This window comes from Callithrix jacchus, chromosome 15 (assembly GCF_049354715.1).
Source record: "Callithrix jacchus isolate 240 chromosome 15, calJac240_pri, whole genome shotgun sequence".
Taxonomy (NCBI): Eukaryota; Metazoa; Chordata; class Mammalia; order Primates; family Cebidae; genus Callithrix; species Callithrix jacchus.
Genome location: NC_133516.1, coordinates 13,903,446 through 13,931,326, shown reverse-complemented (window position 1 = coordinate 13,931,326; position 27,881 = coordinate 13,903,446). Strand labels below are relative to the sequence as shown.

The window sequence follows — 27,881 nt, the reverse complement described above, 5'->3', positions numbered from 1 at the left end:
TTTCCTAAGTCATCACAGACCAGGAAACAGAAGTTAAAACTGTATCAGTGAACATGATCAACCATGTCAAGAAGTAAAAAAGATCTATCACTTATTTACATTATGGTAATCACTACTAAAAGCTTCACATTTACATTTTTGCATTTCAATCTCATAAAAACGTATACAATAGGTATTATCCTCACTGGAGATATGAAATGGAGGCTCACTGATGTTAAGTCATTTTTCAAAGATCACACAGCCAGTCAATTACCTGACTCTAAATTCTCTGTTCTTCCTAAGCCTTAGGAAAAATCTTTATTATAAAAAATGAACCCATTGCTGCCCTGCCCCCATGAATTGCTAGCATGCCACCCCTGCTGGTATGCACCACACCTCACAGCTCTGCTGTCCATGCTGGCACCTGTCATGCTGCCATTGCTGCTGGCACACACACAAGGATGGATGCCACAGGCACTGCCTCAACAAAGTGCTTTGTGAAGTGTTGTTACCAGCTGGTAACGTTTTAGCTCCTCCAATACAGCAGATACAAAAGCTTGAGGGGCCAGAGCACAAAGCCGTAGGCCTGGTCTCAGCCACTCAGGGTTAGAGCAAGCAGCCCAGTAGTGCTGAGCTGAGCCTTGGGCCCCTGAAGTTTTCCAGAAATGAAGATAGTTGACTGACCATTATACCACAGTCAAACCTTCAAAGGCATCGAAGAATACCAAAGCAAAAAATGCCATCCAGAGGACAGCGACTTCAGAGATTAAAGGCCCACCACGGCCCACACAGATGAGAAAGAACCTGGAAACGCAGAGAGCCAGAGTGTCTTCTGAACAGCAAACCACCCCACTAGGTCCTCAACCGTGGATCTTAACCATGCTGAAATGGCTGAAACGACAGACACAGAATTCAGAATTTGGATAGGAATCAAACTGTTTGAGATTCTGGAGAAAGCTGAATCCACATCTAAGGAATTTTAGGAATCTAATAAAACAGTCCAAGAGCTGAAAGATTAAACAGCCACTTTAAGAAAGAACCAAACAGACCTGTTAGAGCTGAAAGACTCACTACAAGAATCATATATACAATCGGAAGAATTAACAGCAGAATAGATCAAGCTGAAGAAAGAATCTCAGTGCTTGAAGACCAGTTCTTCAAATCAAAAATAAAGACAGAAACAAATAAAAAAGAATAAAAAATGAACAAAACCAAGGCCAGGCACGGTGGCTCATGCTGGTAATCCCAGCACTTTGGGAGGCCGAGGTGGGCAGATCACCTGAGGTCAGGAGTTCAAGACCAGCCTGGCCAACATGGTGAAACCTCGTCTCTACTAAAAATACAAAAAAATCAGCCAGGCGTGGTGGCAGGTACCTGTAATCCCAGCTACTCAGGAGGCTGAGGTAGGAGAATCACTTGAATCCAGGAGGCAGAGGTTGCAGTGAGCTGAGATCACACTACTGCATCCAGCCTGGGTGACGAGCAAAACTCAAAAAACAAACAAACAAACAAACAAACAAACAAACAAAAACCACCAGGAAATATGAGATTATCAAACCTTTGGCATCCCTGAAAGAGAGGGAGAAAGAACAAGCAAACTGGAAAACATATCTGAGGATACTGTCCACAAAAATTTCTCTAACCTTGCTAGGTTCTTGATCTTGAGAGGCTGACATTTAAACCTAGGAAATGCAGAGAACCCTTGTGAGATTTTATAAAAGACGATGATTACCAAGACACACAGTAATCAGATTCTCAAAGGTCAACATGAAAACAAAATTAAAGGCAGCTAGGGAGAAGGGGCAGGTCACCTACAAAGAAGACCCCATTGGGCAAACAATGGACTTTCCTACAGAAACCACACAAACCAGAAGAGACTGGGGGCTCATAGTCAGCATTCTTACTGACTATGAAATTCTAACCCAAGATTTCATATCCAAACAAACTAAACTTCATAAGCAAAGGAGAAATACAATCATTTTCAGACAATGAATGCTAAGGAAATTCATTACCACCAGACATGTCTTACAAGAGGTCCTTAAGCTAAACATGGAAACCAAAGACTATTACTGGCCACCAAAAGAACACACTTAAGTACACAGACCACTGACACCATTAAGGAAGTACAATGAAGTGTGCACACCAACCAACCAACAACGTGATGACAGGATCAGATCTGCACATAACAACATTAACCTTGAACATAAATAGGCTAAATGTACACTTAAAAGGCACAGAGTGGGAAGCGGGATAAAGAAGCAAGATCCAGTGGTATGCTGTCTTCCAAGAGGTCTCTCTCACATACAATGACACCCATAGGCTTAACAAAAACGAATGGAGAAAAATTTACCAAGCAAACAAACAAACAGAAAAAGAGCAGGGGTTGCTATTCTCATTTCAGACAAGAGACTTTAAAGCAACAATGAACAAAAAACGACAAGTAAAGGCATTACATGATGATAAAGGGTTCTATTCCATAGGAAGACTTAATTATTCTAATATATACGCACCCAACACTGGAGCACCAGATACAGAGCACAAGCTGTAGAAACTTATGAAGAGATTTAGATAACCACACAATAACAGTGGGAGACTTCAACATGCCACTAACAGTATCAGACAGATCACCGAGGAACAAAAGTAGCAAAGATGTTTAGAAGCTGAATGTGACACCTGACCAAATGAATCTAAGAGACATCTGCAGAACATCCCACCCAATAATAACAGAATATACATTCTTCCCATCTCCACCTGGCACATACTCCAAAATCAGCCACACGATCGGCTATAAAACAATACTCAACAAATTCAAAAAAATGAAAATCATACCAACCGCATTCTCAGAACACAACATAAAAAAATAGAAATCAGTACTAAGAAGATCTCTCAAAACCATGCAATTAAATGAAAATTAAGCCTACTGGATGACCTTTTGGGTAAATCAATGAAATTAAGGCAGAAATAAAGAAATTCTTTGAAACAATGAAAACAAAGATCCAACACCAGAATCTCTGGGGCACAACTGAAGCAGTGTTGAGGAAAGTTTATAGTGCTAAGTGCCTGAACTGAGAAGTTAGAAAGATCTTAAATGAACAACCTAATATCACACCTAGAGGAACCAGAAAAACAAGAGCAAAACAACCCCAAAGCTGGCAGAAGAAACAACCCAAATCAGAGTTGAACTGAGTAAAACTGAGACAAGAAAAACACTGTAAAAGACTACTGAAACCAAAAGATGATTCTTTGAAAGAATAAATAAGATTGCTAGACCACTAACTAATAAGAAAAAAAGACCCGGGTGCAATGGCTCACAATTGTAATCCCAGCACTTTGGGAAGCCAAAGTGGGAAGACTGTTTGAGCCCAGGAGTTCAAGATCAGCCTGGGCAGCATGGAGAGACCCTCTTTTTACAAAAACACAAAAGTTAGCAGGTTGTGGTGGTGTGTGCCTGTAGTCCCAGCTACTCTATTTGGGAAACAGGTGGGAGGATTGCTTGATCCTGGGAGGTCAATCATACCACTGCTCTCCAGCCTGGGTGACAGAGCAAGACCCTGCCTCACCAAAAAAAAAAAAAAAAAAAAGGGAAGGAGGAAGGGAAAGGGAAAAAGAAGGAAGGGAGGAGGAAAAAAGAAGGAAGGAAGGGAGGAGGAAATAAGAAGGAAGGAAGGGAGGAGGAAAAAGGAGAGAAGATCCAAATAAACACAGTCAGAAATGACAAGGGGACATTCACACTGACCCCCAGAAATATAAAACAAACCTTAGAGACTATTACAAACACCTCTATGCACACAAACTAGAAAACCTAGAAGAAATGGATAAATTCCTGGAAACATACAACCTCCTAATATGGAACCAGGAAGAGACTGAAACCCTGAACAGATCAATAACAAGTTCTGAAATTGAAGCAGTAATAAAAAGCCTACCAATGAGAAAAAGCCCAGGACCAGATGGATTCACAGCCAAATTCTACCAGACATATAAAAAAGAGCTGCATCAATTGTACTCAAACTATTTCAAAAAATTAAGGAGGAGAGACTCCTCTTTAACTCATTCTATGAGGCCAGCATCATTCTGACACAATTAAAAAAAAAAAAACCATCAGGCTAATATCCCTGATGAACATACATGCAAAGATCCTCACAAAATACTAGCAAACCAAATCCAGTAACATATCGAAGAGCTGACCCACACCCACAATCATCTAAGCTTTGAAAAGTTGACCCACAACAACAAAAAATAAGGTAAGCAATGAGAAAAAGACTCCCTATTCAAGAAAGGGTTAGGATAACTGGCTATCCATATGCAGAAGAATTAAACTGGGGAACTATGTATCACCATATACAAAAATCAACTTAAGATGGAATAAAGACTTAAATGTAAGACCTCAGAGTATAAAACTCTTAGAAAAAAACCTAGGAAATATTCTGCTCAATATCAGCTTCATAAAGAATTTATGGCTAAGTCCTCAAAAGAAACTGTAACAAAACCAAAATTGAAAAATGAGACCTAATTAAACTAAAGAGCTTCTGCACAGCAAGAGAAACTATCAATGGAGTAAACACACAACCTAGAGAATGAGAGAAAATATTCACAAACTATGCACCTGACAAATGTCTAATATCTAGAATCTATAAGGAACTTATATCAACAAGCAAAAAACAAACAACCTCATTACAAAGTGTGTAAAGGACATTAATAGACACTTAAAAGAAGACACACAGTGGCCAATAAACATAGGAGAAAAATGCTACCCATCACTATCATCAGAGAAATGCAAATCAACAAGATACTATCTCACACCAGCAAGAATGGCTTTTGTTAAAAAGTCAAAAAATAGTGGACATTCACAACTCTGTGGAGGAAAGGGATCACTTATATGTAGTGTTGGCAGGAATGTAAATTAGTTCAACTACTGTGGAAAGCAGTTTGGAGATTTCTAAAAAAGAACTGAGAGCTGAACTACCATTTGACTCAGCAATCCCACCATTTGGAATATATCCAAAGGAAAAGAAGTCATTCTATCAAAAAGATACATGTACCTACATGTGCACTGCAGTAGTATTCACAATAGCAAAGACATGGAATCAAGCAGATCCCCATCAACAGTGGATTGGATAAAGAAAATGTGTTACCTATACACTGTGGAATACTATGCAGCCATAAAAAGAATGAAATCATGTCCTTTGCAGCAACATAAATGGAGCTGGAGGCCATTATCCTAAGTAAACACAGAAACAATAAACCAATACCACATGTTCTCATTCATAAGTGGGAGCTAAACACTGGGTATATGGTCATAAAAATGAGAATAGTAGACACTGGGAATGTAAGAGGAAGGAGGAGGATAAGAGGTGAGTAAAAACTACCTGTTGGGTACTGTGCTTACCACCTGGGAGACAGATTATTCACTCATACTCCAAACCTCAACACCATGCAATGTATCTAGGTAACAGGCCAGCATCATTCTGATACCAAAACCTGGCAGAGATACAACCAAAAGTCATGTACTCCCTGATTCTAAAATAAAAGTTGGGGAGAAAAAAAGAGCCAGTTAAATGAAAAAACAAACAAAAAGTCCAAATACAGTCTGCCAATCAAAAGATGAATAAAAACAAAAATTTAGCAATTAAAAAAACCTGGTAGTAATTTAGGTAGTAAATCAACTTAAAGACTCAACAACTATGGAAATTATGGATACAGAAAAGAATGTGTTATAAACCTTAATGAGGTAAAGCACTGTGATTAGTTAAAATTAGTAGGTATGTGAAGGGAAGAGTAGGAAGCAAGTATGAGTCCATGGGAATTTCCTTATTGACATGGCATCATATATATCATAAAAATGGAAATGTATAATAATTATAAACATATATACATAACTACAGTGGGAGCTAAACATTGGGTACACATGGACATAATGATGGGAACAACAGACATGAATGAATAAAGAGGGGAATGAGGAAGGATGACAAAGGTATATGCAAATTTTCAACTGTAAGGAGGCTGGCACCCCTATCCCTTGTATTGTTCAATGGTCAATTGTAATACACCATGCTTAAGTATGATTTATCCTAGAAATGCAAGGATGATTCAACATATGTCAATAAATAAATGTGACACATCACATCAACAGAATGAAGAACAAAAACCATATGATCATCTCAATCAATGCAGAAAAAGCACTGGACAAAATTCAACATCTCTTCATAATACAAATCTTAATAAATTAGGCAGAGAAAGAACACACCTTAACATAACAAAGGCCATATATAAGAAACTCACAGCTAACATCATTTCGGTAGAACGGGGAAAAAGCTGAAAGCCTTTTCTCTATGAACTTGAACAAGACAATGATGCCCACTTTTGCCACTGTTATTCAATATAGTATTGGAAATCCTAGCCAGAGCAATAAGGCAAGAGACAGAAATAAAAGGCATCCAAATTGGAAAAGAAGAAATCAGACTGTTCTTATTTGAAAATGACATCCTCTCATATATATGAAAACCTAAAGACTCCACCAAGAAACTGTTAGAACTGATAAATGAATTAAGTGAAGTTGCTGGATTCAAAAATCAACATTTGACAATCAGTAGCATTCTATATACCAAAAAAAACTGTCTGAAAAAGAAGTCAAGAAAGCAATCTCATTTGCAAGTGCTACAAAAATAAAACATAATAACTAGGAATACATTTAACTAAGGAGTTGAAAGACCTCTAGAAGGAAAACTACAAAACTCTGATGAAAGAAACAATACACACAAATAAAAAGACATCCCATGCTCATGGATCAGAAGAATAAAATTAAAATGACAATACTACCCAAAGCAATGTGTAGATTCAATGCAATCCCTATCAAAATACCAATAACATTTTTCATAGAAATAGAAAAAAAAATCTTAAAATTCGTATGGAACTACAAAGGATCCCAAATAGCCAAAACAATCCTGAATAAAAAAAGATAAATCTATAGGCATCATACTACCTGATATCAAAATATATTACAAAGCTGTAATAACCAAAACAGCATAGTACTGTGTGTATAGACATATGGACCAATGGTATAGAACAGAGAATCCAGAAATAAATCCACATATTTATAGCTGATTTTTCACAAAGGTGCCAATAGTATACATCAGGGAAAAGACACCCTCTTCAATAAATGGTGTTGGGTAAACTGGATATCCATATGCCAAAGAATGAAATTAGACTCCTATCTCTCACAATATATAAAACCAACTCAGCATAGATTAAATGCTGAAATGTAAAGCCCACACACATAAAACTATTGGAAGAAAATAGAGGGGAAATTCTTTAGGACACTGGTCTAGGCAAAGATTTTACAGCTAACACTTCAAAATCACAGGTATTGAAAACAAAAATCAAATAGAAAAAAAAAAAACAAAATAGACAAATAGTACTATGTTAAACTATAAAGCTTCTGCACAGCAAGGAAATGATCCAAAGAGTGAAGAGACAACACATTTGATGAGAGAGAACATTTGCAAACTAGTCATCTGACAAGGAACTAATATTTAGAATATATAAGGAACTCAACTCAATAGCAAAAGAACCAAATAATCCAATTAAAAAGTGAGCAAAGGATATGAACAAACATTTCTCAAAAGAAGATCAACATATGTCTAACCATACACGTGGCTAACAGATACATGAAAAAAATGTTCCAACATCATTAACCATCAGGAAAACGTAAACTAAAATCACCATGAAACACCACGTCACACTTCCTAGAACAGATATGACAGAAAAGATCAGAAATACGTCTTGCTGAGGATGTGGAGAAAAGGAAAGCCTTGTACATGGTTGGGGAGAATGTAAATTAGTACAGCCATTTTGGAAAACAGTATGGGGGTTCCTGAAGAAACTAAAAGTAGAGCTACAATATAATTCAGCAATCCCACTACTGGGTGTTTATCTCAAGGAAATATACTATCAAAGGGGCACTTGCACTGTAGTTCTAATTCACAACAGTCAAAATCTGGAACCAACCTAAGTGTCAATCAATGAATGCATGCATAAAGAAAATGTAGGAAGTATACATAATAGAATAGTATTTGGCCATAAAAACGGATGAAATCCTAACACAGCAACAAGGATGGAAGGAGAGGTCATATGTTATGTAAAGTAAGCCACGTACAGAAAGACAAATATTTCATGTTCTCACTTATATGTAGGGAGCTAAAAAAATTGATCTCCTGGAGGAACAGAGTAGAATGATGACCAGAAACTCGTAAGGACGGGTGGGGGGATGAGGAGAGATTTGTCAGTGGGTACAAGCGTACAGCTGGATAGACTTTTAGTGTTCTCATGTTCAACAAAACAGTAGGGTGACACAGTAAACAATAATTTACTGCATATTTCAAAACAGCTAAAGGACTGGAAATTTCCCAGCACAAAGAAATGACAAATGTCTGAGGTGACAGACAATCCTACATAACCTGATTTGACTATTTATTACACATTGTATGCATCTATCAAAATATCACATGAATCCATGAATATGTATAATTATTATGGATCAATTGAGAACATTCTTTAGTTTTACATAAGCTTCCTATGGGAAGCTGAGTACTATACATATATTTTTTGAGTACTATATTTTTAAAAGCAAGCATTATTTGATGCAATTTTACTAAAATTATATCAACCTAGGCAGACAGAAAATATCTAGAGTCATGTGCAACAAACGATGATGACAGTTACTTCTGGGTGAGGGATAAATACATTTTAATTTAAAAACCCATTCTTCTGCATTCCTTTCTGTGTTTCATGATTTTTAAAATGATGAATATGTATCATTCCACAGTTTCTTATAATAAAGAAAAACAATCCCAATATGTAAATGTGCTTGTTACATAGAATTTACATTCTAAAGAGTTTTTGTAATTTATGGCCTTGAAAACTTCTAGACAAAAACTTAAAGGAGAAATTTACTTATCTCAGAAGAACAGAAAACAAGCCACGATTTGTTGTTTTCATTGTAACATGTATGGCTAAATATGGATATAGAGTTAATCTGTTTCCCATTTCAAAAACCCAGGCATTGGAAAGAAGCCAGAGAGTGTCAAGTTAGAGGCCTGAGCCCTGGAAGGGCAGGCGAAGAGTTAAGCCATATCATGATACAACTTGACTTCTTAAAACTACTGCAGAATTTAACTATCAAATCTCTCCTCACGCCCTTAGTTTCTGCTTCACTGCCGTAACTCGCACCTGCACCTGCTGCTCAACGATACCTCCTGTTTTGTTTTCTTCTTTTGTGCTGCCTGGGATCTGTGACAGCAATGGTTCCAACGTTGGCCGTATACTGGAATCATGAAGGGAGCTTTAAAACATAGCAGTGACTGGGTCCCGTCGCCAGAGACTTTAATTAATTGATCTGGGGTGCAGCTTGAGTACTGGAATTGTTTAAAGCTCCCCAGGTGACTCTCATGTGCAACCGAGGTTGAGAATTACTATACCGTAGCCTTCTTTAACCTTTTTTCAGCTTTCTCTGTAGCCCTTGAGGACTTTCCTCCAGTTCTTCATGCTCACTTTCACCACAGGGAATAGAGACAATGATAAATGATGACCTATCTCTGGTACCAGTACATGGAATACACAAAATCTCAGTCCAGAGAGAACAGGCACATCTACCGTTCATGCACCTTAAGCTTTACAGCACAGCCAAACCATGAATAGAAAGCCTTTGGGGAGAACAAAGAAGCCAGGCATTCTTCATAATAACTCCGGGAGTCTTCTACTCCTGGGAACACTAAGAAGTGATTAAAATCCACTTGAATTAAACCCAGGTGGCTGACAGGGCAATGGAAATAGAATCGACTCCTAGTTTCAGAGAAGTACAGGCTTCTAAATGCCTAAACAGCCATTCTCCTACCTCACGTTGCTGCTGGTTCAAATTATGGGAATTTCTCTGGCAAAGGGCAATGGTCTCTACCATAGTATCTTCAACATCCTTCAAGGAGGAATCCTCTTTGGTATCTAGATTTAGAAAAAGTGTAAAAATCATTTAAGGATATACTGCTGATAACCTCAGAGCTTCTGTGAAAAGTTACTATTTTTTTCTTTGCCACTCCTTCATTTTCTAGCATATAATAATTCAAAAAAAAACCTGACACTAATGTTTTGTAGATTAACAAACAGATTATTCTGTGAAATAAGAGTTCCCCAGAGAAATGTTTTCTATTCTTAGGACAGATAAAGCACATCACACTTAGCATTTCAATACGCTATGGAAATATAGAAAGTCCCCAGTCATCTAAGGCTTAGTTAATAGAGAGATTATCGCTCACCTTTCCTGGTCCACTATCTCTTCTGCCTATTTCTTAAACATAGATATTCCCCCAAGACACTAGTTTAGGTCTCTCTTCATTTTCTCAATGATTTCAGCCATTCTTGTTTCAACTCTCATATCTTTGTTAATGACTTTCAAATACACATCTCCGATCATTCTTCCATTCAAAATCTACAGGTTGAATTTTCTAATGAAGCTAAGACGTCCACATGGATGTCCTGCAAGCACTTGAAACTTCATATGTGCAACTTACTTTTCTCATTTCAAATCTGCTCCTCCTCCTCCATTTACAAACCAAGTTAATGGGACCGTCATCTAAGTCAACCAGTTTATAAACCTTCATCTTCGGCGCTTCCCTCTCTATCACCCACACATTCAGATAACTTGCTCAGTTTTGCTGATTCTACTTCCATGCTTGCATACGACCACAGCTTTTACCCTGTGGACCTTTGCATCACCTCTTCCGTGCTACTGCAACAGTCGCTTAGTTGAACTTGTGACGTCCAAATCTTGCATCCCTCGTTCTCTTTTACACTGTCACTAGGGCTCTCTCAAGCACAAGTTCAAACAGATCACTCCCTTCCATAAAAACCGTCAGAGTCCTAATTCTGAAAAACAGAACATAAGTAAGCATCTGACACTTAGCAAACAGAGTAAAGACTTGGGCTCATCTCGCCCTCTGTGCTCTGGTGTCACCCGGTTATTTCTCACTCCCTGAGGTTACTAGCCAGGCACTTCCATGTTCACGTTTTCCTCAGCCTGGAAGGTCCTTCTGCTTCTATCAAACTCCTATTTACCCTTCCAGTCTTTCTTCAAAGGCTGTCCCCAAAACTCACTGATTTATAGGTTACAAAGAGTTCCTCAATTTTCCACACAGCTTTGACATTCTCAATGTACCTTTTACAACAGACACACCATCCTGCTGACACTCCAACGTTTTACTGATGTATCTGTCTCCTTTGGGAGACTAAAATTGTTTGTGTAGGGGAAGCTGTGTTTTAGTAGTCTGTGTATACAGCCCATAGGAACTAAGCACAATGTCTCACAATTGGCAAATTCTCCCAAATACTTAAGCACACTATCAAAATTGAATATCAAAGTAGATGTGCCCAGGTGCAGTGGCTCACACCTGTAATCCCAGCACTTTGGGAAGCCAAGGTGGGAGAACCACCCTGAGGTCAGGAGTTCAAGACCAGGCTGGCCAACATGGTGAAACCCCATCTCTATCAAAAATACAAAAATTAGCTGGGTGTGGTGGCAGGTGCCTGTAATCCCAGCTACTCAGGAGGCTGAGGCAGGAAGAATTACTTGAACCTGGGAGGTGGAGGTTGCAGTGGGCTGAGATGGCACTACTGCACTCTAACCTGGGCAAAGAGTGAGACTGTCTCAAAAAAATAAATAAATAAAGTAGATGGCGGGCATGAGACTATTTCTGGAAAATTTATTTTCACTGGACTTCAAAACACTGGCCTCTGCAGACATACCACCTGCAAATGACTGTAGTGATTTTGAGGAAATACTCTTCATTTTTCCTCAATCTTTCATGTATTATCTTGAAAAGGTATTCTTGGATGGGCGTGGTGGTTCATGCCTGTAATACCAGCACTTTGGGAGGCCAAGGTAGGTAGATCACCTGAGGTCAGGAGTTCGAGACCACCCTAGCCAACATAATGAAACCCCATCTTTACTAAAAATACAAAGATTAGCTGGGTGTGCTGGTGGGCACCTGTAGTCCCAAATACTCGGGAGGCTGAGATGGGAAGATCACTTGAACCCAGGAGGCAGAGGTTGCAGTGAGCTGAGATCACACCACTATATGCCAGCCTGGGAGACAAAGAAAGACTCCATCTCAAAAAGAAAAAAAAAATAGAAAACTTATTCTCATAACTCTAAATTTTTTAAAATGCCATAAAATGCAACAAATATAACTAAATTGACTAAATACATACTGATAGCACAAAAATAGTAATTAAGGGTCCAGCTGAACTATCAATACAAAAAAGTCAATCAGTGTTTACTGGTGTTCCAAAAAGATTTACTATCATACCTGATGATCATAAAACAGCCCAGACCCTATCACCCAGGACCTCCCTACAGAAATACAGGTAACTAATACCTGATGATCGTACAACAGCACAGACCCTGTCACCTAGGACCTCCCTACAGAAATACAGGTAACTAATACCTGATGATCATACAACAGCACAGACCCTGTCACCTAGGACCTCCCTACAGAAATACAGGTAACTAATACCTGATGATCATACAACAGCACAGACCCTGTCACCCAGGACCTCCCTACAGAAATACAGGTAACTAATACCTGATGATGATCATACAACAGCACAGATCCTGTCACCCAGGACCTCCCTACAGAAATACAGGTAACTAATACCTGATGATCATACAACAGCACAGACCCTGTCACCTAGGACCTCCCTACAGAAATACAGGTAACTAATACCTGATGATGATCATACAACAGCACAGACCCTATCACCCAGGACCTCCCTACAGAAATACAGGTAACTAATACCTGATGATGATCATACAACAGCACAGATCCTGTCACCCAGGACCTCCCTACAGAAATACAGGTAACTAATACCTGATGATCATACAACAGCACAGACCCTGTCACCCAGGACCTCCCTACAGAAATACAGGTAACTAATACCTGATGATCATACAATAGCACAGACCCTATCACCCAGGACCTCACTACAGAAATACAGGTAACTAATACCTGATGATCATACAACAGCACAGACCCTATCACCCAGGACCTCCCTACAGAAATACAGGTAACTAATACCTGATGATGATCATACAACAGCACAAATCCTGTCACCCAGGACCTCACTACAGAAATACAGGTAACTAATACCTGATGATCATACGACAGCACAGATCCTGTCACCCAGGACCTCCCTACAGAAATACAGGTAACTAATACCTGATGATCGTACAACAGCACAGACCCTGTCACCCAGGACCTTCCTACAGAAATACAGGTAACTAATACCTGATGATCATACAACAGCCCAGACCCTGTAACCCAGGACCTCACTACAGAAATACAGGTAACTAATACCTGATGATCATACAACAGCACAGACCCTGTCACCCAGGAGCTCACTACAGAAATACAGGTAACTAATACCTGATGATCATACAACAGCACAGACCCTGTCACCTAGGACCTCACTACAGAAATACAGGTAACTAATACCTGATGATCGTACAACAGCACAGACCCTGTCACCCAGGACCTCCCTACAGAAATACAGGTAACTAATACCTGATGATGATCATACAACAGTACAGACCCTGTCACCCAGGACCTCCTTACAGAAATACAGGTAACTAATACCTGATGATCATACAACAGCACAGATCCTGTCACCCAGGACCTCCCTACAGAAATACAGGTAACTAATACCTGATGATTATCATACAACAGCACAGACCCTGTCACCTAGGACCTCACTACAGAAATACAGGTAACTAATCTACAGAGAATCAGGAAAGTGCTGTATTAGGGAAATGTGTGGACCAAGGGATCTCTAAGAAACGTGTGTTAAAGAGGATCATCTAAAAATCACCCTCCAAGAGGTTCCCTGATCTTCAGGAGGGCTATTTTTAAAATATCAAAGAATATGAAAACAACCAACCTAATTTAAAAAAGGGGTACAGGACTAGAATAGACATTTCTCCAAATAAATGGCCAAAATACTCATGAAAATCAACATCACTAATCATTAGAGAAATGCAAATCAAACCCATAATTAGATACCTCACACACATATGAATAGCTACTATTAAAAAAACCCAGAATATAAATGTTGGAAAGAATGTGGAGAAATTGAAACCCTTGTGTACTGTTGGTGGGAATGTAAAATGAAGCAGCAGCTAGGGAAAACAGTATGGCCATTCCTCAAAAAATGAACAGAATTAATGCCTGATCCAGCAATCTCACTTCTGATTATACACCCCGAAAGAACTGAAAGCCAGGTCTTGAAGAGATACTGTACATTCATGTTGATAGTGGTATTAGTCACAATAGCCAAAAAGTGGAAGTGTCCCAGATGTCCACTGAAGGATGAATGAATGGCCTATACATGCAATGGAATCTTATTCAGCCTTCAAAAGGAAGAAAATTCTGACACAAGCTACAACATTTATGAACCTTATGTAAGTTAAATGAGCAAATCTCATGAGGACAAACACTGTATAATTTCATTCATATGAGATAGTCGAGTAATCAATTTTGAAAAAGCATGGTGGAAATACAAAATAAAATGGTGTTTACCAGGGGCTGGGAGGAGAGGGCAACGGGAGCTGCTGCTTAACAGGTACAGATGTTTAGTTTGGGGAGATGAAAAAATGTGGAGGTGGATGGGGATAATGACTATAATAGTGTGAATATACTTGATGCTACTGAACTGCGAGTTCAGCACTGTGCAAATAAACACTTAAAAATAGTTAAAATGCTACATTTTATGTTAGGGTATATTTTATCACAATTTTTAAACAAATTTTTTTGAGATATTCAAGGAATATGATGAAAATTTTATGTTTGCTGAGGACAAAGCCACTCAAGATACTAAATTGTCAACTTTCACTTTTCTTGGTTAAAACTGTGTAAATTCAGTTTGGAAACACTGGCTATGTTCAACATTCTACTAATCAGAAGGTCTGATTTGCTGTTGTTTGGCATATTGATTTTTAGGATGTGAGTTATATACCTCATTTAAACATAACTGAACCAAACTTTTGTTATAACAAAAGTATAAACAGAAAGATAACCAGCCTGGTGTGGTGGCTTATGCCTGTAATCCCAGCACCTTGAGAGGCCGAGGTGTGCAGATCACTTGAGCCCAAGAGTTTGAGACCAGCCTGGGTGACACGGTGAACATGTCATGGGTGAACATGGTCACCCATCTCTACAAAAAATACAAAAAACTAGCCAATGTGGTGGTATGCATCTGTAGTCCCAGCTACTTGGGAGGGTCAGGCAGAAGGACTGCTTGAGCCTGGAAGGCGGAGGCTGTGGTGAGCCAAGATTGCACCACTGCGCTCCATCCTGGGCAACAGAGTGAGAGCCTGCCGCAAAAAAAAAAAAAAAAAAAAAAGATAACCAACAAACAGTGCCTAATTTTCCATACATTTGAGTCCACTGAAAATCAGCATCACAAAGTCACAATGGTTTCTATGATTTCTTGTTCTGAACTCTTGAAAATTAGCTAAAATTGAGATCCATGTTAAAGAGAATAAACAGTAACCATGCATTTATGCAAGTGTAATTATTACATAATAAATGCAGTTTATTAGACGTCTTTTAAAACATGGGGTCCATAGATGAAAAAAGTTGTAATTATTTCAAGAACTTACTTTCACCTTGATGTGTTATCTCCTGAAGTTTGCTTTGTAGTCTCTAGGAGATAAAAAGAACATAGGAGTTAAAAAGGAACACTTTACATTTCCACCCACCAAATACTTAAATAACATATTTTAAAGGTAAACCCCTCAAAACTACAAGGTTATTAAGAACAGTCCTTTATTGTCAGTGAGAAGTAAATTCTTGTGTTTATAGAAAGTATAGCCAGCAGGATGAGAAGGGACCCAAAGATCCAGCAGCAGCCGTTTTGCCCACCTCGGCTTCTCTTATCCCAGCACAGTCATCACTTACATTCTTTGGGCTCAGTAATGAGGATCAGGATTTATCTATGCTTTGGATGAGGGATTACAACTCATACTGGGTGATACAGTTTGGATATGTGACTCCTCCAAATCTCATGCTGAAATGTGATTCCCAGTGTTGGAGAGTGGGGCTTGTGGAAGGCATCTGGGTCATGGGAGTGGATCCCTCACAAATGGCCTGGTGTAGCCCCCTGTGGCTACGAGCGGCTTCTCCCTCTATTAGTTCACATGAGAGCTGGATGTTTAAAGAGCGTGGCACCCCTCCCCACACCCCACTCTTGCTCTCTCTCTTGCCATGTGACACGAGCTCTCCTTTACTCTCACTTCCTGAGGTCCTCACCAGAAGCAGATGCTGGCGTCATACTTCTAACACAGTCTGCAGAACTGTGAGCCAAATAAACCTCTTTTCCTTATAAATTACCCAGCCTCAAGTATTCCTTTATAGCAACACAAAAGAGACTAATATACTGGGTCATGAGTAAAAGGGGTGTAATATACTGGGCTGTGAGTAAAAAGCTTATAAGCTAAATTCATCAACTACCCCCTCTCAGTTACCTCATACCATATGCAAATGATCAGTCACTTCTCAAATCTGCCCCTCTGCTCTCCACTGCCACTGACACACCCAGCTCAAGCCCTCATTGACTCATACCTGTCCCACTGCAAAGGCCTTCTAAGTACTGCCTGCTTTGTTTTACCTCCCTCGTCTTGTCTCCTGCCTCCCATCCCCCACAGTCACCAGAGCAGTCTTTATGAAACAAACAACATCAAATCAGTTTCTTGCTTAAAAACCTTTATATGAGCCCATGTGACAAGAAGATTAGCCACAGTTCTTTGGTGTGTCCAACAAAATCTGCCCAAATCTGGATCTAGTCATTGTTTCTTCCCTGACCTGCCTATATATGACACAGCGGAGGCCTAGAGAAGCTGCTGGCACTCCCTTAGTAATCCACACTTCTTTGTTTTGTATTCCTAAGCCTTTACAAATGATGGCCTCATTCCTGACAAAGATCCCCTGCTTCTCCTCTCATCTGTGTCAGAAATACTCTTACTTATTCCCTAAAACTATAGGTTCATGGTATTGTCGACAAATACATTGCAAGAAAACAAGAGGTATGGGGTAATTTACATATTAAAAGAGATTAAGAGCCTACACAAAGCCTCTGTGGATTATCTTCCTGGCTTATTTTAGAATCATATGGCTAGAAGGAAACTAGAAGCCAATACGGAACATTTTAAAATAGAAATATGATATCCCTAATCCATTCCTAGCCAGATGACAATATTAAAAAAAAAAAAAACCTGCTACGTCACTTTGCTTCACCCTTCAGGACAACTACTACCAAGAAAACAGAAAATAAGTGTTAGCAAGAATGGGGAGAAACTGGAACCTGTGAGCATGGCTAGCGGGGATGTGAAATGACACAGCTGATGTGGAAAACAGCATGGCAATTCCTCAAAAAAAAAAAAAAAAATAGAATTGTTATTTGATCCAACAATTCTACTTCCGGGTATATATCCCAAAGAAATAAAAGCAAGAACTCAAAGGTGTTTGTACACTCATGTTCGCAGCAGCACTATTCACAACAACCCAAAGGGAGAAGCAACCCATGTGTCCACTGAAGGAGGAATGGGCAAACACACTGTGGTATATACATAAAAATACTTGCCAACGACTCATCAAATGGTACACTTACCACACGTTTTTTACTGTATAAAGTTTACCTTTTCAAAAAGTACCGTAAAGAAATATGAAACTCTAGTTAATGCTATAAATGATAAAAATATTCAGGTGTAAATGTACTATCTGCAACTTACTTTGAAACATAAGAAATGAAGATGGATTCATGAATGGATAGAGGAATAGACAGAAATCGGATGAAAGAAACATAGTAATATGTTACCTCTAACATTATTAAGAAGGCACCATGAGTATCTCCTTTCTTTTCCAATAGATACGCAGTGACTTCATGAAGCTGATACTTCTGAGTAATCTAGCAAAGAAAAAGGATAAATATTTTTACTCACAAATCTTGTTTGTGGAGTGGGAAGATCCCACTGAGGATGAAAAAACTCATATGATAATAAATAATGAATTTATACATTATTAGGATGATACGTTACAGGATAATATGCAAATAACTGACTTTCTAGTCATACAGTGGCTCATTTGGCGGTTCTACTTGAACCAAATTCACTCATTTTTTTCATTTATTTATTTTTAAAAATTGTTACACACCTGAATTAGGTATATACACTGGAGAAAAGCTAACATATATACATGCATAGTAATAATACAAACTAGAATTTAATCAAGTATAATTATTAAACAATTGAAAATGACAATGAAAACATTACACATCAACTTGTAAAATAATAAAAATGAATAAAGTAAAAATCTCTAATTAGTAAAAAAGAAGTATCAGTTAGGCTATGGAGAAAAAAGGGACAAAGTACAGAAAGGCATACATTTTCCTGAAAGAGAAGAATCAACACTCTGGAGATGTCAATTCTCTCCGAATTAGTCTATAAATTCAATGTATTCGTAATCAAAATTCCAAAGAGTCTGTTTCTCTTAAAGAAACTTGACAATGTGATCTCTAAATTCACGTGAAATAGTGGGAGATGTAGGACACCAAAGTAGCCGAAGCATTTTACAGAAAAAGAGTAAGGAGGGAGGATTCCTTTTGCAAATAATAAATCTATGGAAAAGCTGCGGTATGAGAATAGGGAAAGACAACCAAAGGAAGAGAACAGAACTCATCAACAGACTCATGTATACTTCAGAGTTTAGTATATGGTACTAAGGCATTACAAACCAGCGAGGAAAGGATAATAAATGCCGCATGGAGCATCAGCCATCATGTGGAAGTAAAGACATAAATCCTCCTTTTGATCAGCTTGCAAAAATTAACTCCACATGGATTAAAAGCCTAAATGTAAGAAGTTAAACTATAAAATTTATATAGGAGAATATCCTTTATTCCATTAAAATAGAAAAGACACACACACACACACACACACACACACACACACTCTCTATCTCTCTCTCTCTCTCTCTCTCTCTCTCAAGCCTTAAAGACTGGTAAACTAAAACAGAAGTCACTAAAAACCAAGTTAAATGATGTGCCATAAGAAATTGGAAGAAAGTAACTCCAACACATAAAATTAGCAAAGGATTAGATACGAAAATCAGAAAGAACTTCTAGGACTCAGAGAAGGGCAGAAACTCAACAGGAAAATGGGCAAATGATATGAATAAATAATTCAGAGAAAAGAAAATCCCAAGGTTCATCGAACATAAAGGAAAGAGGTTTAATGTATGAGTAATTGCTAATATCCATCATACTGGCAAAAAATCAGGAAGACTGAAAACACTAGGCATCAGCAAGGATGTGAAAAATAGCAAATATCAAACACTGCCGATGGGAACAGAGACAATTAGGAAATCAATTTGGAAGTATCAGCAGAACTACACCACTTTGCTGTCTAAACAATTCCATTTCCAGGTATATTACTTAGAGAAGCCTCGTATGGGCACAAAAGAAGATATGTACAAGGATGTATACTGTCACACTGTTTACATTAGCAAAAGATTGGAAACAATCTAAACGTTTGCCAACAGGGAAATAAATTGGCATATTCATTTGACAGACTAGCATATGATCATTAAATGAATGAAGTAGATCTACATGTATAAACATTTTTTTTTTTTAATTTAGTAAAAGTGGCCGGGTGCAGTAGCTCACAACAGTAATCTCAGAACTTTGGGAGATCACAAGGCTGGCAGATCACTTGAGGTCAGCAGTTCAAGATCAGCCTGGGCAGCATGGTGAAACCCCATCTCTACTAAAAATACAAAAATAAGCACAGTGGCACGCGCCCATAATTTCAGCAACTTGGGAGGCTGAGGCAGGAGAATCACTTGAACCTAGCAGGTGGAGCTTGCAGTGAGCCGAGATCACACCACTGCACTCCAGCCTGGGCAACAGAGAAAGACTCTGTATCAAAAAAAAAAAAAAAAAATTGGTTAAAAAAAGTGATCTATAATAAAATACCTACTGTATATTAATATAAACTTTAAAAACATATACAACTGTATCATGTATTTTATAGATACAGACACATATAGAAAAAATTCAAAACATAGATCAGGAAGATAAATACCAGTCTAGGATGGTGGTGACTTCAGGGGCGGGGGGTGCAAGACAGATAATGGGTGCTTTACTTTTAATATAAACAGGAACAAGAAGATAACGAAGATCTAAGGCCAGTATGGCAAAATGTTAACTGTTAGATTTGGCTGGTGGGTATACACATAATTGCAAGTCAGCACATTTCTGTAGGTTTAAAATATTTCATAATTAAATATTTTTAAAAGTATGTAGGGGCAGTTCAGGAGGTAGATGCAGAAAATACAGGCAACTGTTTCGAGAATGTTGACAGCAAAGGAAGAGAGATACATGACAGCTAAAAAATAAATGTTAAATGGGAACCGTGCTGTTACAGAAAATGGTGTGTGTGTGTGTGTGTGTGTGTGTGTGTGTGTGTGTATGTGTGTGTGTGTATACAGACATTCTCATTTAGCAACAGGAAAATAAGGGAAGAGAATACGGCAATGAGCATGCTAACGCTACTCAACTGCTATTTAGTCTATTAAGTCTTACGACACAACAGGACTATCTAATCATCTGTGTCTGCAAACCAGAGCTTGGTCTCCTTTCAATATTTTTACTATGTTCCTTTTTCTATGCGTACTGAGTTGGTTAGAATTTCTATCATACTTTCTATAAAGCTGACGATACTAAAATAAATGAAGAAGCAGTTTATCACAGCAATTAAGAGCATACACTATGGAGTCAGACTATGGGTTCAATCTCAGGGGCTACCACTTACTAGCTACGAACTTACACAAGTAACTTCATATGTAAGTCTCCCTTGTACTTATCACTTTGACTCATGAATTACCATGACTTTCAGTGAACTGTGATCCTATTCTGATCAAATCTTTTAAACCTTTGACATATTTGACAGGCTTCTCGAAATCAAAGTTCAAATTCTAAAACTGAGTCTTCTTTTTTTTTGAGACAGAGTCCCACTCTGTCTGTCGCCCAGGCTGGAGTGCAGTGGCAAGATCTCGGCTCACTGCAATCTCTGCCTCCGGGTTAATACAAGTCTCCTGCCTCAGCCTCCCGAGTAGCTGGGACTACAGATGTGTGCCATCATGCCAGGCTAATTTTTTTTTTGTATTTTCAGTGAAGATGGGGTTTCACCACGTTGGTCAGGCTAGTCCGGAACTCCTGACCTCAAGTGATCCACCCACCTTGGCCTCTCAAGTGCTGGGATTACAGGTATGAGCCACCATGCCCAGCCAAAACTGAGTCTTTTTAACCTCAGCCTAATATTGGGATGTTGCAGAGGGTGCCTGAAGAAAATAATAAAAAAGAGATAATAAACCAGCTTATTTGATGCACTAAATTATATGGGAAACACTGTCACATAAGAAATGATGCTTAACCTTCTTTGAATTGCATTTGTATATAGTGTTATTAATATGTCTTCCAAAATTCCATGAAATCCCTAGAAATCTGCTATGTCTTGGTATACATTATCAGTCATATTTTGGGTTATTATGTTAAATTGTTGTAGGCCACAGAAAATAACCAAATTTCCTTGACAACTGTGCCTTTAATCACAGTTGTGTTAAGTTACGTTGTCCACAGTTAATTACTTTATTTTGACACTTTTTTTCTGAGATCTCCTGGCAAATTCTAAAGTGTTGCATTTTCAAGGAGGTCAAAAGAGTGCAACAAATACTCTTGAATACAGGCTTTTGACAAGTGTGACACCACATTATCACTGGTTTGGGTAAAAATTTCTCAAACCCCAATGGAAAAAACAAACCTGGCCTCATAATTGCTAATCTGACATTAAGAAAAACAGGAATTAACCACACTGGACTGAAGTAATCGTTATGATGTGTTTGAAACACTGATACTTTTTGTGTGCTGCTTTCCAGAATCAAGAAAACTTTTTTTCTGGGGTGGGGATGGGCAGGGGCTATTCATAGCCTTAAAATAATTTGGTAGAGTATATTTTTTGTGAGCAAAATTAAAACATTTATTTTTTTCTATACCTGATCCTTCCCAAATTTGGAAGCTGAATATTCTATGGCAATATGGTTATTTTCATGAGTTCAGTAAGAATTTGCTCTGTTTGTAGCGGAGAAATTGGGAAACACGGTGATATTACCAAGGCTTTGATTGGGATGTCATTATTTTTAGATATAACCAGATTGCTTCAAGGAACTAAGCTTAACTTTACGGAGGCAATCGAAGTCCTTGGAAAAACTGGCCTGGTATCCTGTCAAGATGGTACCCTTGCAGGGTTCCCAGCCTTGCAGTGAGTCAAGAATGCCACCTTCTGAGAAACCCAGGAACCTCAGAATATTTGGGGGCCTCAAAAAAAGAATATACCCAGGCATTGCAGGTAAAATCTGATGATTGTTTCCCAGCCTGAAGATGAGAGACTTTTAAAGGTCAAGTCTGAGATTTATTCTAAGTTTCGGCAGAGCAGATTTTTAAAAAGCCTAAACGGCCAATCACTACTCTTGCAGTACTTATATAAATAATCAAGCCAGATATAATGACACTAAACTTATTTTACACATCAACTGAACTTATTGTGTTTATTTTTGGTAAAAATGGGAGAACCTTCAGAAGAAAAAACCTACAGTAAACATTATGAGATTCTAACTCATGGTTTGAGATTTTATGATTTACATGCAATTGGACCAAATCCTGAATTTTCAGTTTCCTCCAGTATCTGACCAATTCTCCAAACTAATATTTGAAAATTTTCTCCCACTTTTTGACTTGGAATCACTGAAATTAAAACTGCTTTTCCTGACGCCCTGCACACTAAAAGCTAGACAACTTGATATAAACTTCGGAGAAATCACCACAACTTACTTATGGACAGAAAGTTCACTGGAACACCTCGTTCAAACTGCAATCCCGGAAAATCTGTCAGATTGCCGCTTCTACTTTCACCCCAGCTACAGACACTTTAAACACAAATCTGGAAATATTCTCGGCTGGCTCCCCTCCAGACTGAGAGACAAGCCTGCAGACTGCTCCAAACAGTCACGTGCGTTTCTCTTTGTTTCTACAGAAATGCCTTGTATTAAATGCCTATTGGCCTACACCTAACTATGATGGAAACGTACTTAAAATAGCACCTCCTAAAATGAGATGCAACTATTTAACTAAATTGAGGTATTTTCACAACCAAGAGACTATTTCCATAAGATATGGGACAATGTACCCAAATTTGTTCCTTTCCACTTGTCTTAATTTATGATTTTTTCCCCTCTGCCAATCTATTATGTCAACCCAAATCTCTCTAGAACTATCCACCTAGCTTTTAATACGTGAAACTTTCTGAAAGCAAAGTTTCAAAAGGAACACTGAACAAAACCAAAATATATCTCCCCAAAATACTGAGGACTGTTGGTCAATGAAAATGCAGGGGAACCCTCTGCCCCTGCCTCTATCTGCCTAATGGCAGGATATACATTCTTCTTTACTGGAGACAGCACCAGCAGGCCCAGGAGGAATCCGGGAACAGATCTGACTATCTTCCCACACATCCTCCTACCTTTTACTAGGCTGGAACTGCTCTCTCCTGTCTTATCACTATGCAAGATATAAGGCTTGGCCAGGCACGGTGGACTTTGAAAGGCAGAGGCGGGTGGATCACAAGATCAGGAGTTCAAGACCAGCCTGGCCAACATGGTGAAACCCTGTCTCTACTAAAAATACAAAAATTAGCTGGGTGTGGTGGCGGGTGCCTGTCATCTCACTACTCAGGAGGCTGAGGCAGAAAATTGCTTGAACCTGGGAGGCGGAGGTTGGAGTGAGCTGAGATCACTCCACTGCAATCCAGCCTGGGCAACAGAGTAAGACTCCATCTCGGGGGAAAAAAAAAAAAGATTTAAGCCTCTTTGTTAAAATACAGTTTAAGCAAAGCCCCTAAGCCACTGCCCTGAGAAAGATACTTTTGAGCTGAGGTTTCTGCCACATGATGGGTATAGCAGATATTTGTTAATCTAACTTTTTTCAGGAGAGTCTCAACTAAGAATTTATAAGGTTTAAAAAAGAAATTATATCTTTTTCCCCATTTACTTTGATCGTCTGTCAAATGGGGAATGTCAGAGCAGAGTTTACTCTCGTCTCTTCTACGTCGTTGGTCTCACCTGAATAGTTTCTTCCAGACGGTAGCACTCAAGCACTCGCAGAGTCTCTATAACTTGGTTTGGGTTGAACTGACACAACAGCTCGATGAACTGCTCTGTGATGCAGGGAGATACGGGCAGCAATTCTTGATTTATATGAACACCTTCCCTAAAAACACAAAAGATAAGAGAATACTCAATGGTAGCATTATTTAATCACATCTATAATTAAAAGCTACCAGTAAAATGCATATTACATTAAAACTAGGACTACCTGCTGGTCAGGTAAAAATATGAATTGAAAATCTCAATGCACAGGTTACAAGCTGGGGCTTACGCTTGGTACCTGAGGCAGGGGCTAGTTTGTGGGACTAAGCCTGTGGGGAGAGAAATAAAAGGAAAATCCTAAACCCTCCAACCAACTTAGCGAAACTGAGATGGAGCGGGGACCTCTCTCAGGGCCCGACACACACCTTCCCCTTCCCTTCAAGCATGAAAATAAAGAAAAATCTTGAATCTCTTCAATGGAAATTCCAGGCATCTAGCTAACCTGTAGAAGTAAATGAGCCTTTGGGAGGCCGAGGCAGGTGGATCACAAGGTCAAGAGATCGAGACCATCCTGGTCAACATGGTGAAACTCCGTCTCTACTAAAAATACAAAAATTAGCTGGGCATGGTGGCACGTGCCTGTAGTCCCAGCTACTCAGGAGGCTGAGGCAGGAGAATTGCCTGAACCCAGGAGGCGGAGGTTGCAGTGAGCCGAGATCACACCATTGCTCTCCAGCCTGGGTAAAAAGAGTGAAACTCCATCTCAAAAAAACAAAAAAAAGAAGTAAATGAGCAACATGATAACAAAGAAACAGCCTGTAACAACAGCCACCCAAGTAGGTCAGAGCCACAAGCTGTTTGCTTCCCGGCAGAAATTAAAGGTCACATCTTAACATATGTCCCTGAGCTGTTTTTCTGAAACCTGCACAACCAGATGGGAAATGCCAACCACTGTCATGCAGAACTCAGACTGGGGGCCCCTGAGGACTGAACTCTGATTGCTGTTGTTTGCTCTACATTGCTTCTTGAAGGGTCTGGAGAGAGTCACACCCACAGGCCAAACCTTAATATTACCTTCTGCCCACCCCAAGTTCTTAAACAAAGCCCTGCTTCCTTAACCAACTGCAATTCAAAAGAACCTCTGAATCCATCTATGCCATAAAAGACCCCCACTTCAAGATACTCCATCTTTTTGGGCCAAATCAATGTATAACCTCCATGTAGTGATTTGCAATTGGGCCTGTAATTTCTGCCTTCCTGAAATGTTGCCCTGCCTTTAAAAACTCTTCCTGGAAGCCATCATGGAGGTCCAGTCTCAAGCATGAGCTGCTGATTCTCCTTGTGTGGTGCCCTGCAAAGAAACGCCTTCCATTCTCTAACTACAAACCTCAATGTGGGTGTTTGGCTTTACTGCACCAAGTGAGTGGATCCAGGTAACAGACCTCATCTTAAAAACTGAGTTCCCAGCCATTACAGGATAGGAGGTCGGACACGCCTCGGTATGCCCCTCATTCACCTTTAACCAGAATTCATTCCTAAGGAGTAAGCAGAAACCAGCTCTGGAAAACACAGGACAGATGACTCACTGTTTCACTGCCGTTAGCCAATTGTGGGTGACCAGCCTCTTCCTCCACCTTTGCTGCCTCAACGTGACAGCTCACCAGTTTCACAACACATCCCTTCCTAAAAACTAACAACCATCTCCAGAACTGTTTTGGCAGGATGGCAGAGGACATGCAGTGAGAGTTTTCGTGTCATCTGCTTCACCTTTTGATGTCAGAGGGCTGAAAACTGCCTCTTTGGACTGTGCTAACACTTCCATGTTTTGAACACTGGGCCCCTGAGAAGGCACGAATCTCTATTGTGCATGTGCAACTTTCTCCTTTCATAAATAGTCATGACTTCTCCTACAGGTAATTGAATATATGTACTTAGGTACCTTACTCAGCATAAACAACTGTTCCCTTTACCCTTCCCTTGAACTGCCTGTTTTCAGTTTCTGCCAGAGGCTATGATTCCCAGACTGTAAGAATGGTCACCTTGTAGGCTGCAACCCTTTATGTGAAATAAAGCTCTCCTTTCAAAATTTATGACCCTTGTATTTCTTCAGTTGACAAGGATCTGACAGTAACTCCAGATAGACAGTGTCAGAAATGAGTGAAATGGTAGGCTACCCAGTTGGTGCCCGCTATACAATTGCTTGAGTGGTTTGTGAGGAAAAATGCCCACACACATTTTGGTCACCAGCGCAGACTGGTTTACCTTATTATCAGAGGGATCGAGGCTGTGTCTCAAGAGATCACTATTATGTAAAAGAAAATGGGGATGCTCGCCACTGTTTCCCTGTACTTTCCAGATGTTTATGCCAAACTGGCTGTATTTCGTTTACATCAGACTTCTGTTAATATGTCTTATAAATGCAAGACTATGGAGCAAGTTAAGACTAGACATAAGCATGAATAACAGTACTTAATTCTTTCCAGAAAAGTTACTGACGCAACCATTTACAAGAACTAAAGCTGTGAATATGCATCAAACCAAGCAAATCACCACATGAACAGATTTTGATGGATTCATTTGTGAGAGAAATAATGTGTCGGATGGGAAACGATCAGGCCATATCAATATATTCAAAACTTTAATAAATAAGCTGTCGCATTAATGAATTTACATCCATTTCTGACTGTTGCTTATCGGTCTTGCATATAAATTTGTTACATCCACTTCCCAAAGCTGTCTCTTAGTCTTCTATTAACTATCTGCTTTGCAATATACCCACTGCTTTCTTTTGTCAGTTTTAGAAGAAAGCATGTGTGTGCCTTGTGAAACACACACACAAACCCTGCCTACCACAGAATTCAGGTTGGAGAATATATCTACTTTTACTCTACAACTCTGTAAACGGAACCATTGCTAGGGAAAAATTAAAACATATAACAGTTTTGAAAAATGTACATAAAAAAAATTTTTTTTGAGACAGCCTCATTCTGTTGCTCTGGTTGGAGTACAGTGGTATGATTTCAATTCACTGCAACCTCCACCTCCTGGGCCCCAGTGATCCTCTCACCTCCGCCTCCTAAGTAGCTGGGACTACAGGTGTATACCACCATGCCTGGCTAATTCTCGATTTTTTGTAGAGACAGGGTCTCACCATGTTGCTCCACGCTGGTCTCAAACTCATGGGCTCAAGTGATCTACCTGCCTCAGCCTCCCAAAGTGCTGTGATTACATGTGTGAGCCACCATGTCTGGCCCACATTACCACTATTCTAAAATTCAAATTCTGTAAATCAGTTCAACCATTGTGGATGACAGTGTGGTGATTCCTCAATGAGCTAGAACCAGAAATACCATATGACCCAGCAATCCCATTACTGGGTATGTACCCAAAGGGATATAAATCATTCTACTCCAAAGACATATGCCCATGTATGTTTATTTCAGCACCATTTACAATAGCAATGACTTGGAAGCAACCCAAATGCCCATCAATGATAGACTGGATAAAGAAAATGTGGTAACATATACAGCATGGAATACTATGCAGCCATAAAAAGGAATGAGATAATGTCCTTCGGAGGGACATGGATGAAGCTGGAAGTCATCATGC

At 39.2% G+C, this 27,881-nt stretch overlaps 1 protein-coding gene across 7 annotated transcripts in view; it reads right to left on the bottom strand.

Annotated features, from left to right (window-relative positions):
- VPS8 (VPS8 subunit of CORVET complex) overlaps positions 1-27,881 on the bottom strand; it is a 258,139-nt gene that overhangs the window by 78,338 nt on the left and 151,920 nt on the right. For all 7 annotated transcript variants that reach the window (XM_035275299.3, XM_054246193.2, XM_078350390.1 and 4 more), the window contains 4 exons: positions 24,246-24,393; positions 17,893-17,982; positions 15,680-15,722; positions 9,869-9,972 (listed from right to left, as the gene is read on the bottom strand). In XM_035275299.3, coding sequence (XP_035131190.1) covers positions 9,869-9,972; positions 15,680-15,722; positions 17,893-17,982; positions 24,246-24,393 — 385 coding nt within the window. The remainder of the gene's footprint in view (positions 1-9,868; positions 9,973-15,679; positions 15,723-17,892; positions 17,983-24,245; positions 24,394-27,881) is intronic.